Source organism: Oncorhynchus masou, chromosome 27 (assembly GCF_036934945.1).
Source record: "Oncorhynchus masou masou isolate Uvic2021 chromosome 27, UVic_Omas_1.1, whole genome shotgun sequence".
Classification (NCBI taxonomy): Eukaryota; Metazoa; Chordata; class Actinopteri; order Salmoniformes; family Salmonidae; genus Oncorhynchus; species Oncorhynchus masou.
Window position 1 is genome coordinate 16,758,769 of NC_088238.1, and position 20,894 is coordinate 16,779,662.

Here is a 20,894-nt window from a genome sequence, read left to right on the forward strand (position 1 = left end):
TTTCTGATGCGGCGGGAACGCTAACCAAACCTCTATGCTAATGTGTCCTTTCAGCCACAATTAGCAGCCTCTTGATGTTGATAGGAGAGAAGGGATGGAAAGGATGTAATGACGTTCCTATGGGACGTTTTATCACAAAACATCTGGATATGTTTGATATTTATAGGATAACTAGAGGGGCAAGGTAAGCCTAATGATCAGATTGAGCCTTATTTAGGCAACTACGTAATAAGGAGGTACGTAGTTTTTAATTTTAATTTTATTTGACCTTTATTTCACTAGGCAAGTCAGTTAAGAACAAATTCTTATTTTCAATGAAGGCCTAGGAACAGGAACAGGGCGAACTGCCTGTTCGGGGGCAGAAGGACAGCTTAGGGATTTGTCAGATTGGGGATTTGAATTTGCAACCTTCCGGTTACTAGTCCAACACTCTAACCACTAGGCTATCCTGCCGCCCCAAGTAGGGAACTACGTAGTTGGGAAGTACGTTATAAGGAGGTACGTAGTAGGGAAGTACGTAGTAGTGAAGTACGTAATAAGGAGGTACGTAGTAGGGAAGTACGTAGTAGTGAAGTACGTAATAAGGAGGTACGTAGTAGGGAAGTACATAATAAGGAGGTACGTAGTAGTGAAGTACGTAATAAGGAGGTACGTAGTAGGGAAGTACGTTATAAGGAGGTACGTAGTAGGGAAGTACGTTATAAGGAGGTACGTAGTAGGGAAGTACATAGTAGTGAAGTACGTAATAAGGAGGTACGTAGTAGGGAAGTACGTAGTAGTGAAGTACGTAATAAGGAGGTACGTAGTAGGGAAGTACATAATAAGGAGGTACGTAGTAGTGAAGTACGTAATAAGGAGGTACGTAGTAGGGAAGTACGTAATAAGGAGGTACGTAGTAGGGAAGTACGTAATAAGGAGGTACGTAGTAGGGAAGTACGTAGTAGTGAAGTACGTAATAAGGAGGTACGTAGTAGTGAAGTACGTAATAAGGAGGTACGTAGTAGGGAAGTACATAATAAGGAGGTACGTAGTAGTGAAGTATGTAATAAGGAGGTACGTAGTAGGGAAGTACGTAATAAGGAGGTGCGTAGTAGGGAAGTACGTAATAAGGAGGTACGTAGTAGGGAAGTACGTAGTAGTGAAGTACGTAATAAGGAGGTACGTAGTAGTGAAGTACGTAATAAGGAGTGAAGTACGTAATAAGGAGGTACGTAGTAGTGAAGTACGTAATAAGGAGGTACGTAGTAGTGAAGTACGTAATAAGGAGGTACGTAGTAGGGAAATACGTAGTAGGGAAGTACGTTATAAGGAAGTACGTAGTAGGGAAGTACGTAATAAGGAAGTACGTAGTAGGGAAGTACGTGATAAGGAGGTACGTAGTAGGGAAGTACGTAATAAGGAGGTACGTAGTAGTGAAGTACGTAATAAGGAGGTACGTAGTAAGGAAGTACATAATAAGGAGGTACGTAGTAGTGAAGTACGTAATAAGGAGGTACGTAGTAGGGAAGTACGTAATAAGGAGGTACGTAGTAGGGAAATACGTAGTAGGGAAGTACGTTATAAGGAAGTACGTAGTAGGGAAGTACATAATAAGGAGGTACGTAGTAGGGAAGTACGTAATAAGGAAGTACGTAGTAGGGAAATACGTAATAAGGAACTACGTAGTAGGGAAGTACGTAATAAGGAAGTACGTAGTAGTGAAGTACGTAATAAGGAAGTACGTAGTAGGGAAGTACATAATAAGGAGGTACGTAGTAGGGAAGTACGTAATAAGGAGGTACGTAGTAGGGAAGTACGTAATAAGGAGGTACGTAGTAGGGAAGTACGTTATAAGGAAGTACGTAGTAGGGAAGTACGTAGTAGTGAAGTACGTAGTAGGGAAGTACGTAATAAGGAGGTGCGTAGTAGGGAAGTACGTAATAAGGAGGTACGTAGTAGGGAAGTACGTAATAAGGGGGTACGTAGTAGTGAAGTACGTAATAAGGAGGTACGTAGTAGTGAAGTACGTAATAAGGAGGTACGTAGTAGGGAAGTACGTAATAAGGAGGTCCGTAGTAGGGAAGTACGTAATAAGGAGGTACGTAGTAGGGAAGTACGTAATAAGGAGGTACGTAGTAGGGAAGTACGTAATAAGGAGGTACGTAGTAGGGAAGTACGTTATAAGGAAGTACGTAGTAGGGAAGTACGTAGTAGTGAAGTATGTAATAAGGAGGTGCGTAGTAGGGAAGTACGTAGTAGGGAAGTATGTAAAGGGAGGGAGGTACGTGGAAGGGAAGTAAGTAGTAGGGAAGTACTTACTAGGGATGTATGGAGTAGGGAAGTACGTAGTAGGGAAGTACGTAGTAGGGATGTACATAGTAGGGAAGTGCTTACTAGGGATGTATGTAGTAGGGAAGTACGTAGTAGGGATGTGCGTAGTAGGGATGTACATAGTAGGGAAGTGCTTACTAGGGATGTATGTAGTAGGGAAGTACGTAGTAGGGATGTGCGTAGTAGGGAAGTACGTAGTATGGATGTGCGTAGTAGGGATGTGCGTAGTAGGGAAGTACGTAGTAAGGAAGTGCGTAGTAGGGAAGTACGTAGTAAGGATGTGCGTAGTAGGGAAGTATGTAGTAGGGAAGTATGTAGTATGGATGTATGTAGTAGGGAAGTACGTAGTAAGGATGTGCGTAGTAGGGATGTGCGTAGTAGGGAAGTATGTAGTATGGATGTATGTAGTAGGGAAGTATGTAGTAGGGATGTATGTAGTAGGGAAGTATGTAGTGTGGATGTATGTAGTAGGGAAGTATGTAGTAAGGATGTGCGTAGTAGGGATGTATGTAGTAAGGATGTGCGTAGTAGGGAAGTGCATAGTAGGGATGTATGTAGTCGGGAAGTATGTAGTATGGATGTATGTAGTAGGGAAGTACGTAGTAAGGATGTGCGTAGTAGGGATGTATGTAGTAAGGATGTGCGTAGTAGGGAAGTGCGTAGTAAGGATGTGCATAGTAGGGAAGTGCGTAGTAAGGATGTGTGTAGTAGGGATGTAGTAAGGATGTGCGTAGTAGGGATGTAGTAAGGATGTGCGTAGTAGGGAAGTGCGTAGTAAGGATGTGTGTAGTAGGGAAGTGCGTAGTAAGGATGTGCGTAGTAGGGAAGTACGTGTCCCTCTTATAATACTATACTATTTTTGTATCATGGAATTTAGATTGAAGGAAGTTTTTGGTTTGTATTTATATGTGAGAGAGTGTGTCTGTGCATGTGTCTATCTGTGCGTGTGTCTGTCTGTGTGTCTGTGTGTTGTCTATTTGTGCATGTGTCTATCTGTGCGTGTGTCTGTCTGTGTGTCTGTGTGTTGTCTATTTGTGCATGTGTCTATCTGTGCGTGTGTCTGTCTGTGTGTCTGTGTGTTGTCTATTTGTGCGTGTGTCTGTGTGTGTGTGTGTGTGTGTGTGTGTGTGTGTGTGTGTGTGTGTGTGTGTGTGTGTGTGTGTGTGTGTCTATGTGTGTGTGTGTGTGTGTGTGTATCTATCTATCTATCTATCTATCTATCTATCTATCTATCTATCTATCTATCTATCTGTGTGTGTGTATCTATCTATCTATCTATCTATCTGTGTGTGTGTGTCTATCTGTGTGTGTGTGTGTGTGTGTGTGTGTGTGTGTCTATCTTTGTGTGTGTCTATCTGTGTGTGTGTCTATCTGTGTGCCTGCCTGTTTGTGCATGTGCCTGTGAGAGCACATGTGCGTGGGCTCACTAGCACGCGCAGCACCTGTGTGAGTGAGAGCGTTCTTCATTTTGCTGTGTTGTTGTCCCAGGGAGAGAGGGGCAGGAGAGGCAGAGGGAAGCCTTGTCAGACAGGACCACCTGGAAGTCCGGGACAAAGAGGAGGCAGTGTAAGCTACTTCATAGACCAGACACATAACACTCACACACACGTTGTTGTTCATGTATCAATACCTAATGGGAGTTACTGTCACTAGGCTGGGTGACAGTAATAATTGCTGTGATGATAACCACGGTGTCTTTTCCAGGGAGAGCTCGGAAACGAGGGACTAAAGGGAGAGAAAGGGGAACCCGGACTCTCTGTAAATACATCTTACTTATTCCCACACACACGTTTCACACCTGCCTGGCCTAAGACATATTTGTATTGACAGACAGCTTGGTTGAAGACAAGGTCTAAGCAGCACTCTGCTCTCTCTGTTTTCAGGCCGAGGAGGTGAAGGATCTGGTCAACCAAGAGGTTGTGAACCAGTGCGGTGAGTGTTTCTGTGTTTTGCTGTGTGTGCGCATGCAGGTCTGTGTGGCTGTGTGTCGGTTCTACATTCCAAAACTCCCACTGCTGCGGCATGACACCCCTGTGTGTTCTGCCATCTGGTGTGCCCACTCTGTGGAATGGCCCGTTGAGAGAGGGGACACCGTGACCGACCGGAGTCATTCACAAACACCAGACTCATAAACCATCATGCCACCCACCAGAACCCATCGGGCCCTACAACCACAGGGCCAAACGCATCTTTAGGTTACACCTCCACAACTTTGAGGAGAAAGGCATTGTTGCCTTATCCGTAGTGAACATCATTAAAGTAGAGAATGCGTTTTATGTCAACATATCATATCAAATTTCCTCCATTAGTTTCCAGGTGTGAAATTGTCAATTGAATCCAGGAAAAGCCTGTTTCAGGCTCATGTTTATTCCATGGCAGGGAAACACTGACTATTCTGTCCGTGGTTGTTGCAGGGATGGACTTGAAGTCCAGGGACCCGGATGCTGAGAGCATGTTGTTTGAGAGGGAACCGGACGAGCCTGTATCCATCTTCACTCGCAGCCTACCTGAGGATGAGATGGGAGAGGAGGAAGAGGACAAGAAAAGACTTGTAAAGGAGCTGGTAGGATCAACCACTCCTCCCCCCATCCCCTTGCGAGAGGAGGGGACCCCAGGTGATGACAACCTTACCGGTAAGTCAAAGTTAGCGGTTTTTGCCGTATCTGGTGTGGCGGTCCAAGCTCCTGACCACATATATGCCCCTGGTCCCGATGTGATGCTGCTTTCCATTCCTGTACAGCATAGCCACACTTTTTTACACTGAAGAAAACCTAAACGTCTCTTGTCTGTTAAAATTATATTTAAACTGTGGGATTGGCTTATTCGGGTCAAAATTCCAGACAAATATCCACAGAGAAGCATTGTTTATACCCCACCAATTTGAGTAACTAATAAATAAACAGCTGTTGTTTTTTCCTTCATGTAAACACTGCCCTTGTCCCTAAGTGAGACCCTCGCTTAGACCAATCTAATATCCTATCCATCTTTTTACTAACCTCCAGAGTTGACCCCAACCCTGAAGCTAGACTCTCCATTCTGAGTGCTTTATTACTGTGAGTAGAAAAAGACGAGGACAAAGACAGAGGGAAAGAGAGAGAGAGAGAGAGAGGCAGAAAAAAAGCAATCAAAACACAGTGTTATCGCGGGTCATTATCCTAGCCAGCCCTCGGCTAGCCAGCCCTAGGCTCACCAGCCCTAGGCTCACCAGCCCTAGGCTAACCAGCCCTAGGCTAACCAGCCCTAGGCTAACCAGCCCTAGGCTAACCAGCCCTAGGCTAACCAGCCCTAGGCTAACCAGCCCTAGGCTCACCAGCCCTAGGCTAACCAGCCCTAGGCTAACCAGCCCTAGGCTAACCAGCCCTAGGCTAACCAGCCCTAGGCTCACCAGCCCTAGGCTAACCAGCCCTAGGCTCACCAGCCCTAGGCTCACCAGCCCTAGGCTAACCAGCCCTAGGCTAACCAGCCCTAGGCTAACCAGCCCCAGGCTAACCAGGCTAACCAGCCCTAGGCTAACCAGCCCTAGGCTCCCACCAGCCCTAGGCTAACCAGCCCTAGGCTCCAGGCTAACCAGCCCTAGGCTAACCAGCCCTAGGCTAACCATCCCTAGGCTAACCAGCCCTAGGCTAACCATCCCTAGGCTAACCAGCCCTAGGCTAACCAGCCCCAGGCTACTGGGCTTCTCATCCCATTTGAATCCCTATTTCAGCTTCCATTGAACCAAAGAGATCGGAAATAATCAAAGGCTCACATTGCCCCTGTCAATGTCATTGTGTCCATTGTTAAGTGTAATCCCGCGCCCGGGATCGTGACATCTAGTTTATAGGTATATATACATATGACCTGAGTTCCAAAATATTTGATCTTTTCAAATGCTCTGAGCGTTTGATTGAACTTGCCTGGTGTGCCAGATGGGCGTGGTTTTCACTCTTGGGAGTATTACATTGATTCCATTACACCAGACCTGATTTGCCTGATAAAAAAAAGTGAAATAAGAATATAATCCAAACTCCATAATCTCCCCGTAAATGCAGTGTATTTTACATGCAAAATGTATCAGTCACAGACAAACATCCGACTTGGAGATTCGTAGATATTTCCATCTTTCATCATCCTTTCCTCCATGTCTCCCTGTTCATCCTCCAGTATGAACCTATAGAGAGTCAGTACAACAGACCAAGTCAGTCGGACAGATTTAAGAGGGTCAGTGCCGAGTCTGCAGACCACGGCTGTATTCCAAATGGACTCCAATCCCTGTATAGTGTAATACTTTTGACCAGGGCCAATAGAGTTGACATTTATCAAGGGCCCTGTGTGTTGATTAGAGGAGTGGGATGCAGCAGACCCCACTTAGTAATAAATAGTTGAATCTGCCTTTCTGTAAGCTAATGAGTTCTCTCTTCAGACTCTGGAGTCAACAGGGGAGCGGATTGGGGACTGAGGCACAGGAGAAGAAGGGTTCCAGGAGTTGGGCAACGCTCATCAGGTGAATGAATGGAACTTGTTTTCTTTTCCATCTCTCTTTTCTCTCTCCGTCTTTCCTCTTCCTCTTGTTCCCGCTTCTTCCTCTCCTCTTCTCATTTTGATTCTTTATTTTTTCTCTTGCACTCTCTCGCTTTCAGTCCCTCCCTCCCTCTTTCTCTTTCTCTCCCCCCTCCTCTCTCTCTCCCCTCTCTCTCTCTCTCTCTCCCCATCTCTCTCTCTCCCTCTCCTCTCTTTTTCTCTCCCCCCTCTCTCTCTCTCCCCCATCTCTCTCTCTCTCTTTATCTCTTCCTTTCTCTCTCTCTCTCTCTCTCTCTCTCTCTCTCTACCCCCCCCCCTATCTTTCTATCTCTCTCCCCCTTTCACTCTCTATCCATCTTTGTCTCTCTGTCTCTCTCCATTTTTTTTCTCTCTCTGTGTCTCTCCCTCTCTCTCTCTCCCCCCTATCTTTCTATCTCTCTCCCCCTTTCTCTCTCTCTCGATCTCTCTCTCTTCATCTTTGTCTCTCTGTCTCTCTCCATTTTTTCTCTCTCTCTGTCTCTCCCTCTCTCTCTTATATTAGTTTGTAATGAGGAGGGAGTGTATGGGGCACAATATGGGACGAGAAAGATAAGAGTGTGTGTGTTGTTGTGCGCTAGAATTTATGAATGAATGCGCAACCCACATTGAAAGGCAAAACTATTAAAAACCATTATTCACTTAATTAATGGATGATCTAACAATGACTCATAAGCTTGATATCATAGCATAATGGACATTATTTCTTTGGTTTCCACAAAGGATTTTAATTCACTGAGGATAATATTCCTAATTCTATGTGTTTTTGAACGTGTTCACTCTTGTCAAACATGCCCCAGAAAAGCGTTTCTTAATTATCTGTTACTTAACTCCTATAATTTAGTGATTTGCCTGGTCCCAGATCTGTTTGTGCTGTCAAGCTCCTACAGTCATTGTCATGTTTGGCACAAACAGATCTGTGACCCTGTTATATTATCTCTACTTTTGCTTTAGACTTGACCCCTGACCCCTGCCTGCTGCCCATGTCAGAGGGGGGATGTTGGGAGCATGTCCTGCTGTGGTACTACCACCCCCACTCCGGGGAGTGCCGGCCGTTTGTCTACGGGGGTTGTGAGGGCAACCACAACCGCTTCAACACCAAACAAGAATGTCAGAGGTGGTGTGGGAAAGAGAGGAGAGGTAGGGAACTACTTGGTGCCGGTAGTAGTCTCCAGGTTAGAGTTGACAAGGAGGAATCCCTCAGTTTACTGGGGACATCTGGGGGGAGGTGAACCAACAGCCGGAGGGTTACTGGCTTCAATATCCCATGTGCTATCTAGCGCCTTTGTGCCCTTGAGCATGGAACTTTACACCTAATTGCTCCAGAGGCAGGTTGGGTACTGTGACAGAAAAACAATGAGGACGTTTCAGTCCAAATGGACCAATAAAGCAAATATTTTATTCTATTGGAATAACTACAGAAGATTTGGGAAGCAGAGGAGAGGTCGGGAACCGCTAGAGATGACTAGGGAATGACAAGAGGAGATTTGGGACATATGAGACATGAGACATACACACTACCGTTCAAAAGTTTGGGGTCACTTAGAAATGTCCTTATTTTTGAAAGAAAAGCACATTTTTTGTCCATTAAAAGAACATAAAATTGATCAGAAATACAGTGTAGACATTGTTAATGTTGTAAATGACTATTGTAGCTGGAAATGACAGATTTTTAATGGAGTGTCTACACAAGGGTACAGAGGCCCATTATCAGCAACCATCACTCCTGTGTTCCAATGGCACGTTGTGTTAGCTAATCCAAGTTTATCATTTTAAAAGGCTAATTGATCATTAGAAAACACTTTTGCAATTATGTTAGCATAGCTGAAAACTGTGGTTCTGATTAAAGAAGCAATAAAACTGACCTTCTTTAGTCTAGTTGAGTATCTGGAGCATCAGCATTTGTGAGTTCGATTACATGCTCAAAATGGCCAGAAACAAAGCACTTTTTTCTGAAACTCGTCAGTCTATTCCTGATCTGATAAATGAAGGCTCTTCCATGCGAGAAACTGCCAAGGAACTGAAGATCTCGTACAACGCTGTGTACTACTCGCTTCATAGAACAGCGCAAACGGGCTCGAACCAGAATAGAAAAAGTGGGAGGCCCCGGTGCACAACTGAGCAAGAGGACAAGTACATTCAAGTGTCTAGTTTGAGAAACAGATGCCTCACAAGTCCTCAACTGGCAGCTTCATTAAATAGTACCCGCAAAACACCAGTCTCAACGTCAACAGTGAAGAGGCGACTCCGGGATGCTGGTCTTCTAGGCAGAGTTGCAAAGAAAAAGCCATGTCTCAGACTGGCCAATAAAAATAAAAGATCAAGATGGGGAAAAGAACACAGACACTGGACAGAGGAACTCTGCCGAGAAAGCCACCATCCAGAGTCGACTCTTCACTGCTGACGTTGAGATGATGTTTTTTGGGTACTATTTTCTTATGGCTGCAGGGGCAGTATTGAGTAGCTTGGATGAAAGGTGCCCAGAGGTGCCCAGAGTAAACGGCCTGCTCCTCAGTCCCAGTTGCTAATATATGCATATTATTATTAGCATTGGATAGAAAACACTCTGAAGTTTCTAAAACTGTTTGAATGATGTCTGTGAGTATAACAGAACTCATATGGCAGGCAAAAACCTGAGAAGAAATCCAAACAGGAAGTGGAAAATCTGAGGTTGGTAGATTTTCAACCCAGTCCGTATTGAATACACAGTGGGATATGGAGAAAGTTGCACTTCCTAGGGCTTCCACTAGATGTCAACCGTCTTTAGAAACTTGAATGAAGCTTCCACTGTGTTGTGGAGCCGGATGGGAGCTCCTTGAGTACATGGTCTGGCAGAAAGCCAGGTCCTGGTTATGCGCATTTCACATGATAGCAACCTGCGTTCCATGGCTTCTCTACAGACATAGGAATTCTCCGGTTGGAACTTTATTGAAGATTTATGATAACAACATCCTAAAGATTGATTCTATACTTAGTTTGACAAGTTTCTTCGACCTGTAATATAACTTTTTTATAGTTTTTGTCTGATGTTTGGATGGACCTGAACGAGCGTTTGGATTTGTGTACTAAACGCACTAACAAAAGTAGCTACTTGGACATAAATAAGGGACATTATCGAACAAATCAAGCATTTATTGTGGAACTAGGATTCCTGGGAGTGCATTCTGATGAAGATCGTCAAAGGTAAGGGAATATTTATAATGTGATTTCTGATTCATGTTGACTCCAACATGGCGGATAATTTTATTTAGCACCGTCTCAGATTATTGCATGGTGTGCTTTTTCCGTAAAGTGTTTTTGAAATCTGACACAGTGGTTGCATTAAGGAGAGGTGTTTCTATATTTCCATGTCTAACAATTGTATTTATCGACATTTATAATGAGTATTTCTGTAAAATGATGTGGCTCTCTGCAATATCATTGGATGTTTTTGGAACTAGTGAACGTAACACGCCAATGTATACTGAGATTTTTTAAATATAAATATGAACTTTATCAAACAAAACATACATGTATTGTGTAACATGAAGTCCTATGAATGTCATCTGATGAAGATCATCAAAGGTTAGTGATTCATTTTATCTCTATTTGTGCTTTCTGTGGCTCCTCTCTTTGGCTGGAAGAAATGGCTGAATTATTCTGTGAGTTGATGGTGACCTAACATAATCGTTTGTGCTGCTTTCGCTGTAAAGCCTATTTGAAATCGTACACTGTGGTGGGATTAACAACAAGACTACCTTTAAAACGGTATAAGATACATGTATGTTTGAGGAATTTTAATTATGAGATTTCTGTTGTTTTGAATTTGGCGCCCTCCACTTTCACTGGCTGTTGTCATATCGATCCCGTTAACGGGATTGCAGCCCTAAGAAGTTTTAATGAAGCTGCCAGTTGAGGACTGTGACGCGTCTTTTGAATGGTTATGTACATATATTCAAAATATGTCCATTGTGACATGTCCGTTGACAACTACCAACAGTACATTTCCTAAAAGAAAATGCAGCACTTGAATGCACCATCAATCAGGGCCAAGGTTGGTATTCAGGAATAGAAGGGGTCAAAGATGGCAGGAACCAATCAGACGAGCCAGAGCTGGCACTAGAAAAGAGAGAGGTGATCGAGACAGCCATTGTGAATCTTGGGATAAACATGGGCAAACACCAGACAGCCTGGTCAAACACATTATTTGAAGTGCACTTGATTTAGCTTGCCGTTTGACAATTGTATTTGACGTCAGTCTGGCACACACAAATGCAATCTCAAAGGAGGGGCAGTTCGCTATTGTTGCATTACATAACACATTCATTGTTTCTTCACAGGTCTTGAGCCTAGAAGGTGAGAGGGAGCCGCCAATCAAGACAATTATTTTTTTTGTAAATGCCAGAGTGTAAAATGTTTGAATTTTTGTGCAGATCTGGGGGTTTTTAATATTTAAAGTAAACTAATGATTATCCACACTTGAGAGAAATGCCCATATAGAGCAGAGCTGCATGGGTTTCATATATTGGCAAAATCATTCGGAATGCTTTATCTGTGCCTGTTTGAGCTTGCCTGGCTTAATTACCCAATAGAAAAGTCCCAAAACGGCAAAACCCTGCCCATCTGGGACTCCAGGCAGTCTTTTAAGCTTACGCTCAAATTATTTTTTAAGTATTTGAACCCAGGTCTAATACAGCTATTGTATTTTCTATGCACTGTGCCAATTACAGTTGACTCACCATGTGAATGTTATGAATGTGTTCTTTCATGTTTTAATCAGAAGGTAGCCTGCACATTCTATATTACTATAGTAAAGTATAGCACATTCTATAGTACTATAGTAAAGTATATTCTATAGCACTATAGTAAAGCACATGCTATAGTGCTAGTATAGCACATTCTATAGTATTATAGTATATCACATTCTATAGTACTATTGTATAGCACATTCTGTATAGTACATTCTATAGTACTATAGTATATCACATTCTATAGTACTATAGTATAGCACATTCTGTATAGTATAGCACATTCTATAGTACTATAGTATATCACATTCTATAGTACTATAGTATAGCACGTTCTATAGTACTGTAGTATAGTATAGCACATTCTATAGTACAATAGTATAGCACGTTCTATAGTACTATAGTATAGCACATGCTATAGTACTATAGTATAGCACATTCTATAGTACAATAGTATAGCACGTTCTATAGTACTATAGTATAGCACATTCTATAGTACTATAGTATAGCACATTCTATAGTACTATAGTATAGCACATTCTATAGTACTATAGTATAGCACATTCTATAGTACCATAGTATAGCACGTTCTATAGTACTGTAGTATAGTATAGCACATTCTATAGTACAATAGTATAGCACGTTCTATAGTACTATAGTATAGCACATGCTATAGTACTACAGTATAATATAGCACATTCTATAGTACTATAGTATAGTATAGCACATTCTATAGTACTATAGTATAGCACATTCTATAGTACCATAGTATAGCACCTTCTATAGTACTGTAGTATAGTATAGCATGTTCTATAGTACTATAGTATAGTATAGCACATTCTATAGTACAATAGTATAGCACGTTCTATAGTACTATAGTATAGCACATGCTATAGTACTACAGTATAATATAGCACATTCTATAGTACTATAGTATAGTATAGCACATTCTATAGTACTATAGTATAGCACATTCTATAGTACCATAGTATAGCACCTTCTATAGTACTGTAGTATAGTATAGCTTGTTCTATAGTACTATAGTATAGTATAGCACATTCTATAGTACAATAGTATAGCACGTTCTATAGTACTATAGTATAGCACATGCTATAGTACTACAGTATAGTATAGCACATTCTATAGTACTATAGTATAGCACATTCTATAGTACCATAGTATAGCACCTTCTATAGTACTGTAGTATAGTATAGCATGTTCTATAGTACTATAGTATAGTATAGCACATTCTATAGTACAATAGTATAGCACGTTCTATAGTACTATAGTATAGCACATGCAATAGTACTACAGTATAGTATAGCACATTCTATAGTACTATAGTATAGCACATTCTATAGTACCATAGTATAGCACCTTCTATAGTACTGTAGTATAGTATAGCACGTTCTATAGTACTATAGTATAGTATAGCACATTCTATAGTACTATAGTATAGCACATTCTATAGTACTACTTCTAAGTGCATCACTTTGTTCTAGTTGTTTTTAACACTTCAACCCTGATACTACTGAAATACTTTTTAACACTTAAACCCTGATACTACTGAAATAGTTTAAACCCTGATACTACTGAAATAGTTTAAACCCTGATACTACTGAAATAGTTTAAACCCTGATGCTGCTGAAATAATGTTTAACACTTAAACCCTGATACTACTGAAATAGTTTAAACCCTGATGCTACTGAAATAATGTTTAACACTTAAACCCTGATTCTACTGAAAGATGTTTATTGTATTGGTACATTAATCTACACCAATGGCACTGTTAATGTGAATTGATAATGAGTATTTACTGTTTTAATGTGTGTCATTAAATCACAACAATGAGTCTATGACGTTCCTTTACCACTGTGTGTGTCAGTGAATCACAACAATGAGTCTATGACGTTCCTTTACCACTGAGTGAATCACAACAATGAGTATATGACGTTCCTTTACCACTGCGTGTGTCTGTGAATCACAACAATAGTATATGACGTTCCTTTACCACTGCGTGTGTCTAGTGAATCACAACAATGAGTCTATGACGTTCCTTTACCACTGAGTGTCAGTGAATCACAACAATGAGTCTATGACGTTCTTTACCACTGCGTGTGTCAGTGAATCACAACAATGAGTCTATGACGTTCCTTTACCACTGCGTGTGTCAGTGAATCACAACAATGAGTCTATGACGTTCCTTTACCACTGCGTGTGAATCAGTGAATCACAACAATGAGTCTATGAATGAATCACAACAATGAGTCTATGACGTTCCTTTACCACTGCGTGTGTCAGTGAATCACAACAATGAGTCTATGACGTTCCTTTACCACTGCGTGTGTCAGTGAATCACAACAATGAGTCTATGACGTTCCTTTACCACTGCGTGTGTCAGTGAATCACAACAATTCCTTTACCACAATGAGTCTATGACGTTCCTTTACCACTGCGTGTGTCAGTGAATCACAACAATGAGTGAACCACTGCGTGTGTCAGTGAATCACAACAATGAGTCTATGACGTTCCTTTACTTTAGTGAATCACAACAATGAGTCTATGACGTTCCTTTACCACTGTGTGTCAGTGAATCACAACAATGAGTCTATGACGTTCCTTTACCACTGCGTGTGTCAGTGAATCACAACAATGAGTCTATGACGTTCCTTTACCACTGCGTGTGTCAGTGAATCACAACAATGAGTCTATGACCACTGTGTGTGTCAGTGAATCACAACAATGAGTATATGACGTTCCTTTACCACTGCGTGTGTCTGTGAATCACAACAATGAGTATATGACGTTCCTTTACCACTGCGTGTGTCAGTGAATCACAACAATGAGTCTATGACGTTCCTTTACCACTGTGTGTGTCAGTGAATCACAACAATGAGTCTATGACGTTCCTTTACCACTGCGTGTGTCAGTGAATCACAACAATGAGTCTATGACGTTCCTTTACCACTGCGTGTGTCAGTGAATCACAACAATGAGTCTATGACGTTCCTTTACCACTGCGTGTGTCAGTGAATCACAACAATGAGTCTATGACGTTCCTTTACCACTGTGTGTGTCTGTGAATCACAACAATGAGTCTATGACGTTCCTTTACCACTGCGTGTGTCAGTGAATCACAACAATGAGTCTATGACGTTCCTTTACCACTGCGTGTGTCAGTGAATCACAACAATGAGTCTATGACGTTCCTTTACCACTGCAGTGAATCACAACAATGTCAGTGAAATCACAACAATGAGTCTAATTCCTTTACCACTGAGTCAGTGAATCACAACAATGAGTCGTTCCTTTACCACTGCGTGTGTCAGTGAATCACAACAATGAGTCTATGAGTTCCTTTACCACTGCGTGTGTCAGTGAATCACAACAATGAGTCTATGACGTTCCTTTACCACTGCGTGTGTCAGTGAGGGTCGGTGCCCTTAAAGATGAGGACGATTTTTTTTTTATTACAGCATATTGTAAGACTTTAATTCATATTCCATTCACCCTACTACTACATGATACTCACATTTTCCCTGTACCCATCATGAGGTTGCTACAACCCAGCCTATGAATGGAAGTTTACAATGTAGGAGCACACAGGTCGAGAGAAAGATTTGAGGTGACAGGCAGTGACACACGGACAGACAGTGACACATTCAATACCGCCTTGCACACTCTTGCCTGCATCTAGCTGATCTACGGTGTAATCATGTTACGAGAATTATGTTCTCAATGTTCATAAACTGAACTTCAATTAAACTACTCAGTATGCAACCCAGAATTTGTAAGATTCTAGTTGAATGAAACAGACAGAGTCCCAATTTACAATAATCCCAATGTTTATTCACGAGAGCTCTAAAAATCATACAATGCACATAGCCTTTTATACCTCACATTTGGTCATATAAATGCCCCTCCTCCTCTCTAACACTGTCAATGCTGTTTGCAAGTTTTCTCCAATATATACATTTCTTATCATATCCTACAACATGTTACATAATCTACTGCAAACCTAACGGTTTCTCCCCTCCCTGGGTGGGGAGACCTCCTTCCCTGTTATCAGTTTCATAGTGGTCACAGGTTGTCTGCCACAGTTCCTTGTCTGCTAACAGTTCCTTTTTCTATGCACATACATTCAAGAATTCAAACACATTTCACTCCATTATACAGTGACAGGGTGGAATACTCTTAGTTATTGTCTTAACATTACTTTAAAAGTATAAATCATTTAGTCATTATCTTGTCTTCATAAACATATAAATCATATGGATTTATATAACAAATCATTAGTCCAACAGTTGCAAATTAGAGTTCAAATTCATGGATGTTTTCCCCGTTCAATTCTGTCTGCTTCCGTTTAAAAAATGTTTTTCAACAGAATCGGCGGAATGAATACACCCTTGATCACATGCAAACAGCACGTAAAATAGCCACATACAAACAGCTTGTTGTGTTCCTTCTTGCATCTATGCACACTCCTCCTCTCACCTTTTCCCTTTGCTTGTGGACTTCAATTAACAACACATCAGCTGTATGTGACCAGGCGAAAAAACCTTTCCAAGCCAAACCTTCATATCATGACCGCTACACACAGCCTACACCATTGTCACCATATTAGCTGAAGTAACATCATAGAACTAACGTGTTAGTAACCCTGCTACAATCATGCAGTAACATTACAGTGTACCATCAGTAAGCAGTTTAGCAGTTACACCGGGGGTCCCAGTGGCAATAAATTAGTAAAACCAAAATCTTGGAAAACAGAAAGGAAAACGCTGAACACTGCTGCTCATGCTCCCAGGTGATATTTATAACACCTGCTATAAATAAATATCACCTGGGAGCATGAGCAGCAGTGTGGAGCGTTTTCCTTTCTGTTTTCCATGAGTTTTGCCTACAACTCCAGCACCCGCGGAAAGTACCTGGATGTGCGTATGTTCTTCAGCTTTTGTACATAAAACCAAAGGTTCCAGTGTTTGATAGTCATAGCCAGCTAGCTAACATAGCATCCCTATGTTTGAGCCGGGTGTTTGAGTAGGCTAAACTAGCTAGCTTGCTGCATTTGCTAGCTACGTAAGTGAAGTGAAAGTGAAAAAAATGACAAAATATAGCTATCTCTCCCTCTATCTCTTGCTCCTCCTTCATTTTTATATGAATTAATTTGTTAAAAACTGTTAAACTATTGTCTTTCGCTCTCTTTTAGTCAACTATTCGCCACATTTTATGCATTTATGCACTGCTGTGCTAGCTAGCTGAAGCTTATGTTTTCAGTTCTAGATTCATTCTCTGATCCTTTGATTGGGTGGACAACATCTCAGTTCATGCTGCAAGAGCTCTGATCGGTTGGAGGATATCCTCCGGAAGTTGTCATAATTACTGTGTAATTACTGTCTAAGGAAGGGGGTGAGAACCATGAGCCTCCTATGTTTTTGAAGTCAATGTACCCAGAGGACGGAATCTAGCTGTCCTCTGGCCACACCATGGTGCTACCCTACAGAGTGCTGTTGAGGCTACTGTAGAACTTAATTGCAAAACAGTGTGTTTTAATCAATTATTTGGTGACGTGAATATATTTTGTAGTTTTATCGGAAAATTATAACTTTTGAAATGTTTCACTATTTAAAATGTTCCTGAAATTCATGGAGGATGGTCCTCTCCTTCCTCCTCTGAGGAGCCTCCCCGGGTGTGTGCGTGTGTGTGTGTGTGTATGTGCATACGTGTGTGTATATGTATAAGTGTGTGTGTGTGTGTGTGTGTGTACGTGCATGTGTATATGCGTGGGTGTGTACGTGGGTGCGTGTCGTGACCTATTTTTTGCACTTGTATTTGGACGGCTACTTTGAATCTTGGCTAAGTAACTGGTCTAAATGCTGCCGTGTTGGCTCTCTCAGGACTCTCTCCCTGCTTGGGCCACTGAAATCCCTATTGAGAGAATCTCTCTCCAACCCACACACATACACTCACTCTCTTTCTCTCACTTTTTGTCTCTCTTCTCACAATTATCATATTCTCCCCTTTCCCAAAACTCTCTCCATCCCTCCTTTCCCCCTAGCTCACATTACACAACCCTATCACCTACCGTACATAAAGCACCAGTATCCCACCAGGCTTAAGGCTAAAACACCCGGGGGTGGCTGACTACCCACCTGCCTGCCTGCCTTGCCACCTCTCTCTACTACATATGTCCCTGCAACAGGGGGTGACATCATGCAGGCTGAGGGCCAGAAGAGAGCCCAGCAAGGTAACAGAGTGTTTGTATTTGTTAGAGGAGAGGACACACCGTCTACGCTCGGAAGCAGGGGAATCCTGCTTGAAATAGGTTGATAGGATGGATGGAAGGGGACTGGTAAAGGAACAGACTTGACTTATGAATTTTACAATATTGTTACGTTAATAGCTGACAAATTCAAAATGTTGTTCACAACAAAGGGAACTAACAAAGACAAATCACTTTGACAACTAAAACAAACCAGTAAGGGGTTCTGAAAGTCACCCCTGTGGGTGCCCACTGAAAGTTGATAAAGCCACTAGTAAGGTTTTCTAAAAGACACCCACCATAGATGCCCACTAGGTTTGCCTGCGAAAAGCCAAACTAAAAGAAAAACCCACAACAACTTAGGATGGGGAATAAAAAGAATATGAACCAAAATAAACAGGGGAAAACCCAAAACTCAGGCTTCTTTCAAACTTAAATAGGTTGAGCTCGAAATTGCGCCTCAGCTGACGTGAAGTGTAGCTCTCCCAACATCTCTCAAGCTCAACTGGAGCACTGGGCCAGCCACTCTTAAATATCACCTGGGCCAGCCAAACTTAAATATCACCTGGGCCAGCCACTCTTAAATATCACCTGGGCCAGCCACTCTTAAATATCACCTGGGCCAGCCACTCTTAAATATCACCTGGGCCAGCCACTCTTAAATATCACCTGGGCCAGCCACTCTTAAATATCACCTGGGCCAGCCACTCTTAAATATCACCTGGGCCAGCCACTCTTAAATATCACCTGGGCCAGCCACTCTTAAATATCACCTGGGCCAGCCACTCTTAAATATCACCTGGGCCAGCCACTCTTAAATATCACCTGGGCCAGCCACTCTTAAATATCACCTGGGCCAGCCACTCTTAAATATCACCTGGGCCAGCCACTCTTAAATATCACCTGGGCCAGCCACTCTTGAAACCTCCTAAGGATCGGACCCTTCTTTTCAATTTTCGCCTAAAATGACATACCCAAATCTAACTGCCTGTAGCTCAGGACCTGAAGCAAGGACATGCATATTCTTGATACCATTTGAAAGAAAACACATTGGATCTGGTAAAAGATAATACAAACAAAAATGCGTTTTCTATTTTTCTACCTTTGAACCTCCCGGCCACTCTCCCCACATATTTAAATATCCTGCGAAAGGCCATACATTGAAATAGGATTCCAGGTGTAATTTAGATGTTGTCCACAAGATAGCAGCAGTGTGTGTGCAAAGTTTCAGACTAATCCAGTGAAGAATTACATCACTACACAAGTCTGCCAGGAGTTTGCCCAAATGTGCCACTCAATTAATACATTTTCAAGTACATAACTATAGAGAACATACAAAAATGCTATGGTTAAAAAAATATATGTTTACATACTCCCAGGAATGTCATGCATGATGGATCACTATCTTCCCTACAGAAAATACACTAACCTTCACACATCTATATTACCTGGACCAGCCACTCTTAAATATCACCTGGGCCAGCCACTCCTAAATATCACCTTGGCCAGCCACTTTTAAATATCACCTGGGCCAGCCACTCCTAAATATCACCTTGGCCAGCCACTTTTAAATATCACCTGGGCCAGCACAGGTGTAACATCTCCGACTAACAAGATGGACAAGCCAGTACAGGTATAACACCTCCAACTAACGAGATGGACAAGCCAGCACAGGTATAACACCTCTGACTAATGAGATGGACAAGCCAGCACAGGTGTAACATCCGACTAACGAGATGGACAAGCCAGCACATGTATAACACCTCCGACTAATGAGATGGACAAGCCAGCACAGGTGTAACACCTCCGACTAACGAGATGGACAAGCCAGCACAGGTATAACACCTCCGACTAACGAGATGGACAAGCCAGCACAGGTATATCCTCCTGAGGGACAAGCAGCCACTAATGAGATGGACAAGCCAAACAGGTATAACACCTCACTAACTGGACAAGCCAGCACAGGTGTAACACCTCCAACTAACGAGATGGACAAGCCAACACAGGTATAACACATCCGACTAACGAGATGGACAAGCCAGCACAGGTATAACACCTCCGACTAATGAGATGGACAAGCCAGCATAGGTATAACACCTCCGATGAGATGGACAAGCCAGCACAGGTATAACACATCCGACTAACTGGACAAGCCAGCACAGGTATAACACATCCGAACTAATCAGATGGACAAGCCAGCACAGGTATAACACATCCGACTAACGAGATGGACAAGCCAGCACAGGTATAACACCTCCGACTAATGAGATGGACAAGCCAGCACAGGTATAACACATCCGACTAGCACAGGTATAACACCTCCGACTAACGAGATGGACAAGCCAGCACAGGTATAACACATCCGATGAGATGGACAAGCTGGGCCAGCAAGCACACAGGTGTAACTCCGACTAATAAGATGGACAAGCCAGCACAGGTATAACACCTCCAACTAACGGATGGACAAGCCAGCACAGGTATAACACCTCCGATTAATGATGGACAAGCCAGCACAGGTATAACACCTCCACTAATAAGATGGACAAGCAAGCACAGGTATAACACCTCCGATTAACAAGATGGACAAGCCAGCACAGGTGTAACATCTCCGACTAACAAGATGGACAAGCCAGTCCAGGTATAACTCCAACTAACGAGATGGACAAGCCAGCACAGGTATAACACCTCCACTAATGAGATGGACAAGCCAGCACAGGTGTAACACCTCCGACCTGGACAAGCCAGCACACTGGACTTAACACCTCCGACTAACGAGATGGACAAGCCAGCACAGGTATAACACCTCCGACTAACGGATGGACAAGCCAGCACAGGTGTAACACCTCCGACTAACTGGACAAGCCAGCACAGGTATAACACCTCCGACTAACGGATGGACAAGCCAGCACAGGTATAACACCTCCGACTAATGAGATGGACAAGCCACAGGTATAACACCTCCAACTAACGAGATGGACAAGCCAGCACAGGTGTAACACCTCCACTAACTGGACAAGCCAGGTATAACACACTAACGAGATGGACAAGCCAGCACAGGT

The 20,894-nt window shown here is 42.5% G+C and overlaps 1 protein-coding gene across 1 annotated transcript in view; it reads left to right on the top strand.

The window, feature by feature from the left end:
* Positions 1-13,442, top strand: part of col7a1l (collagen type VII alpha 1-like) — a 120,420-nt gene extending 106,978 nt beyond the window's left edge. Inside the window, 7 exon segments of the mRNA XM_064939347.1 lie at positions 3,799-3,876; positions 4,015-4,068; positions 4,194-4,242; positions 4,725-4,943; positions 6,713-6,793; positions 7,801-7,986; positions 11,166-13,442. Coding sequence (XP_064795419.1) covers positions 3,799-3,876; positions 4,015-4,068; positions 4,194-4,242; positions 4,725-4,943; positions 6,713-6,793; positions 7,801-7,986; positions 11,166-11,185 — 687 coding nt within the window. The 3' untranslated portion in view covers positions 11,186-13,442.
* Positions 13,443-20,894: the final 7,452 nt, after the last annotated feature.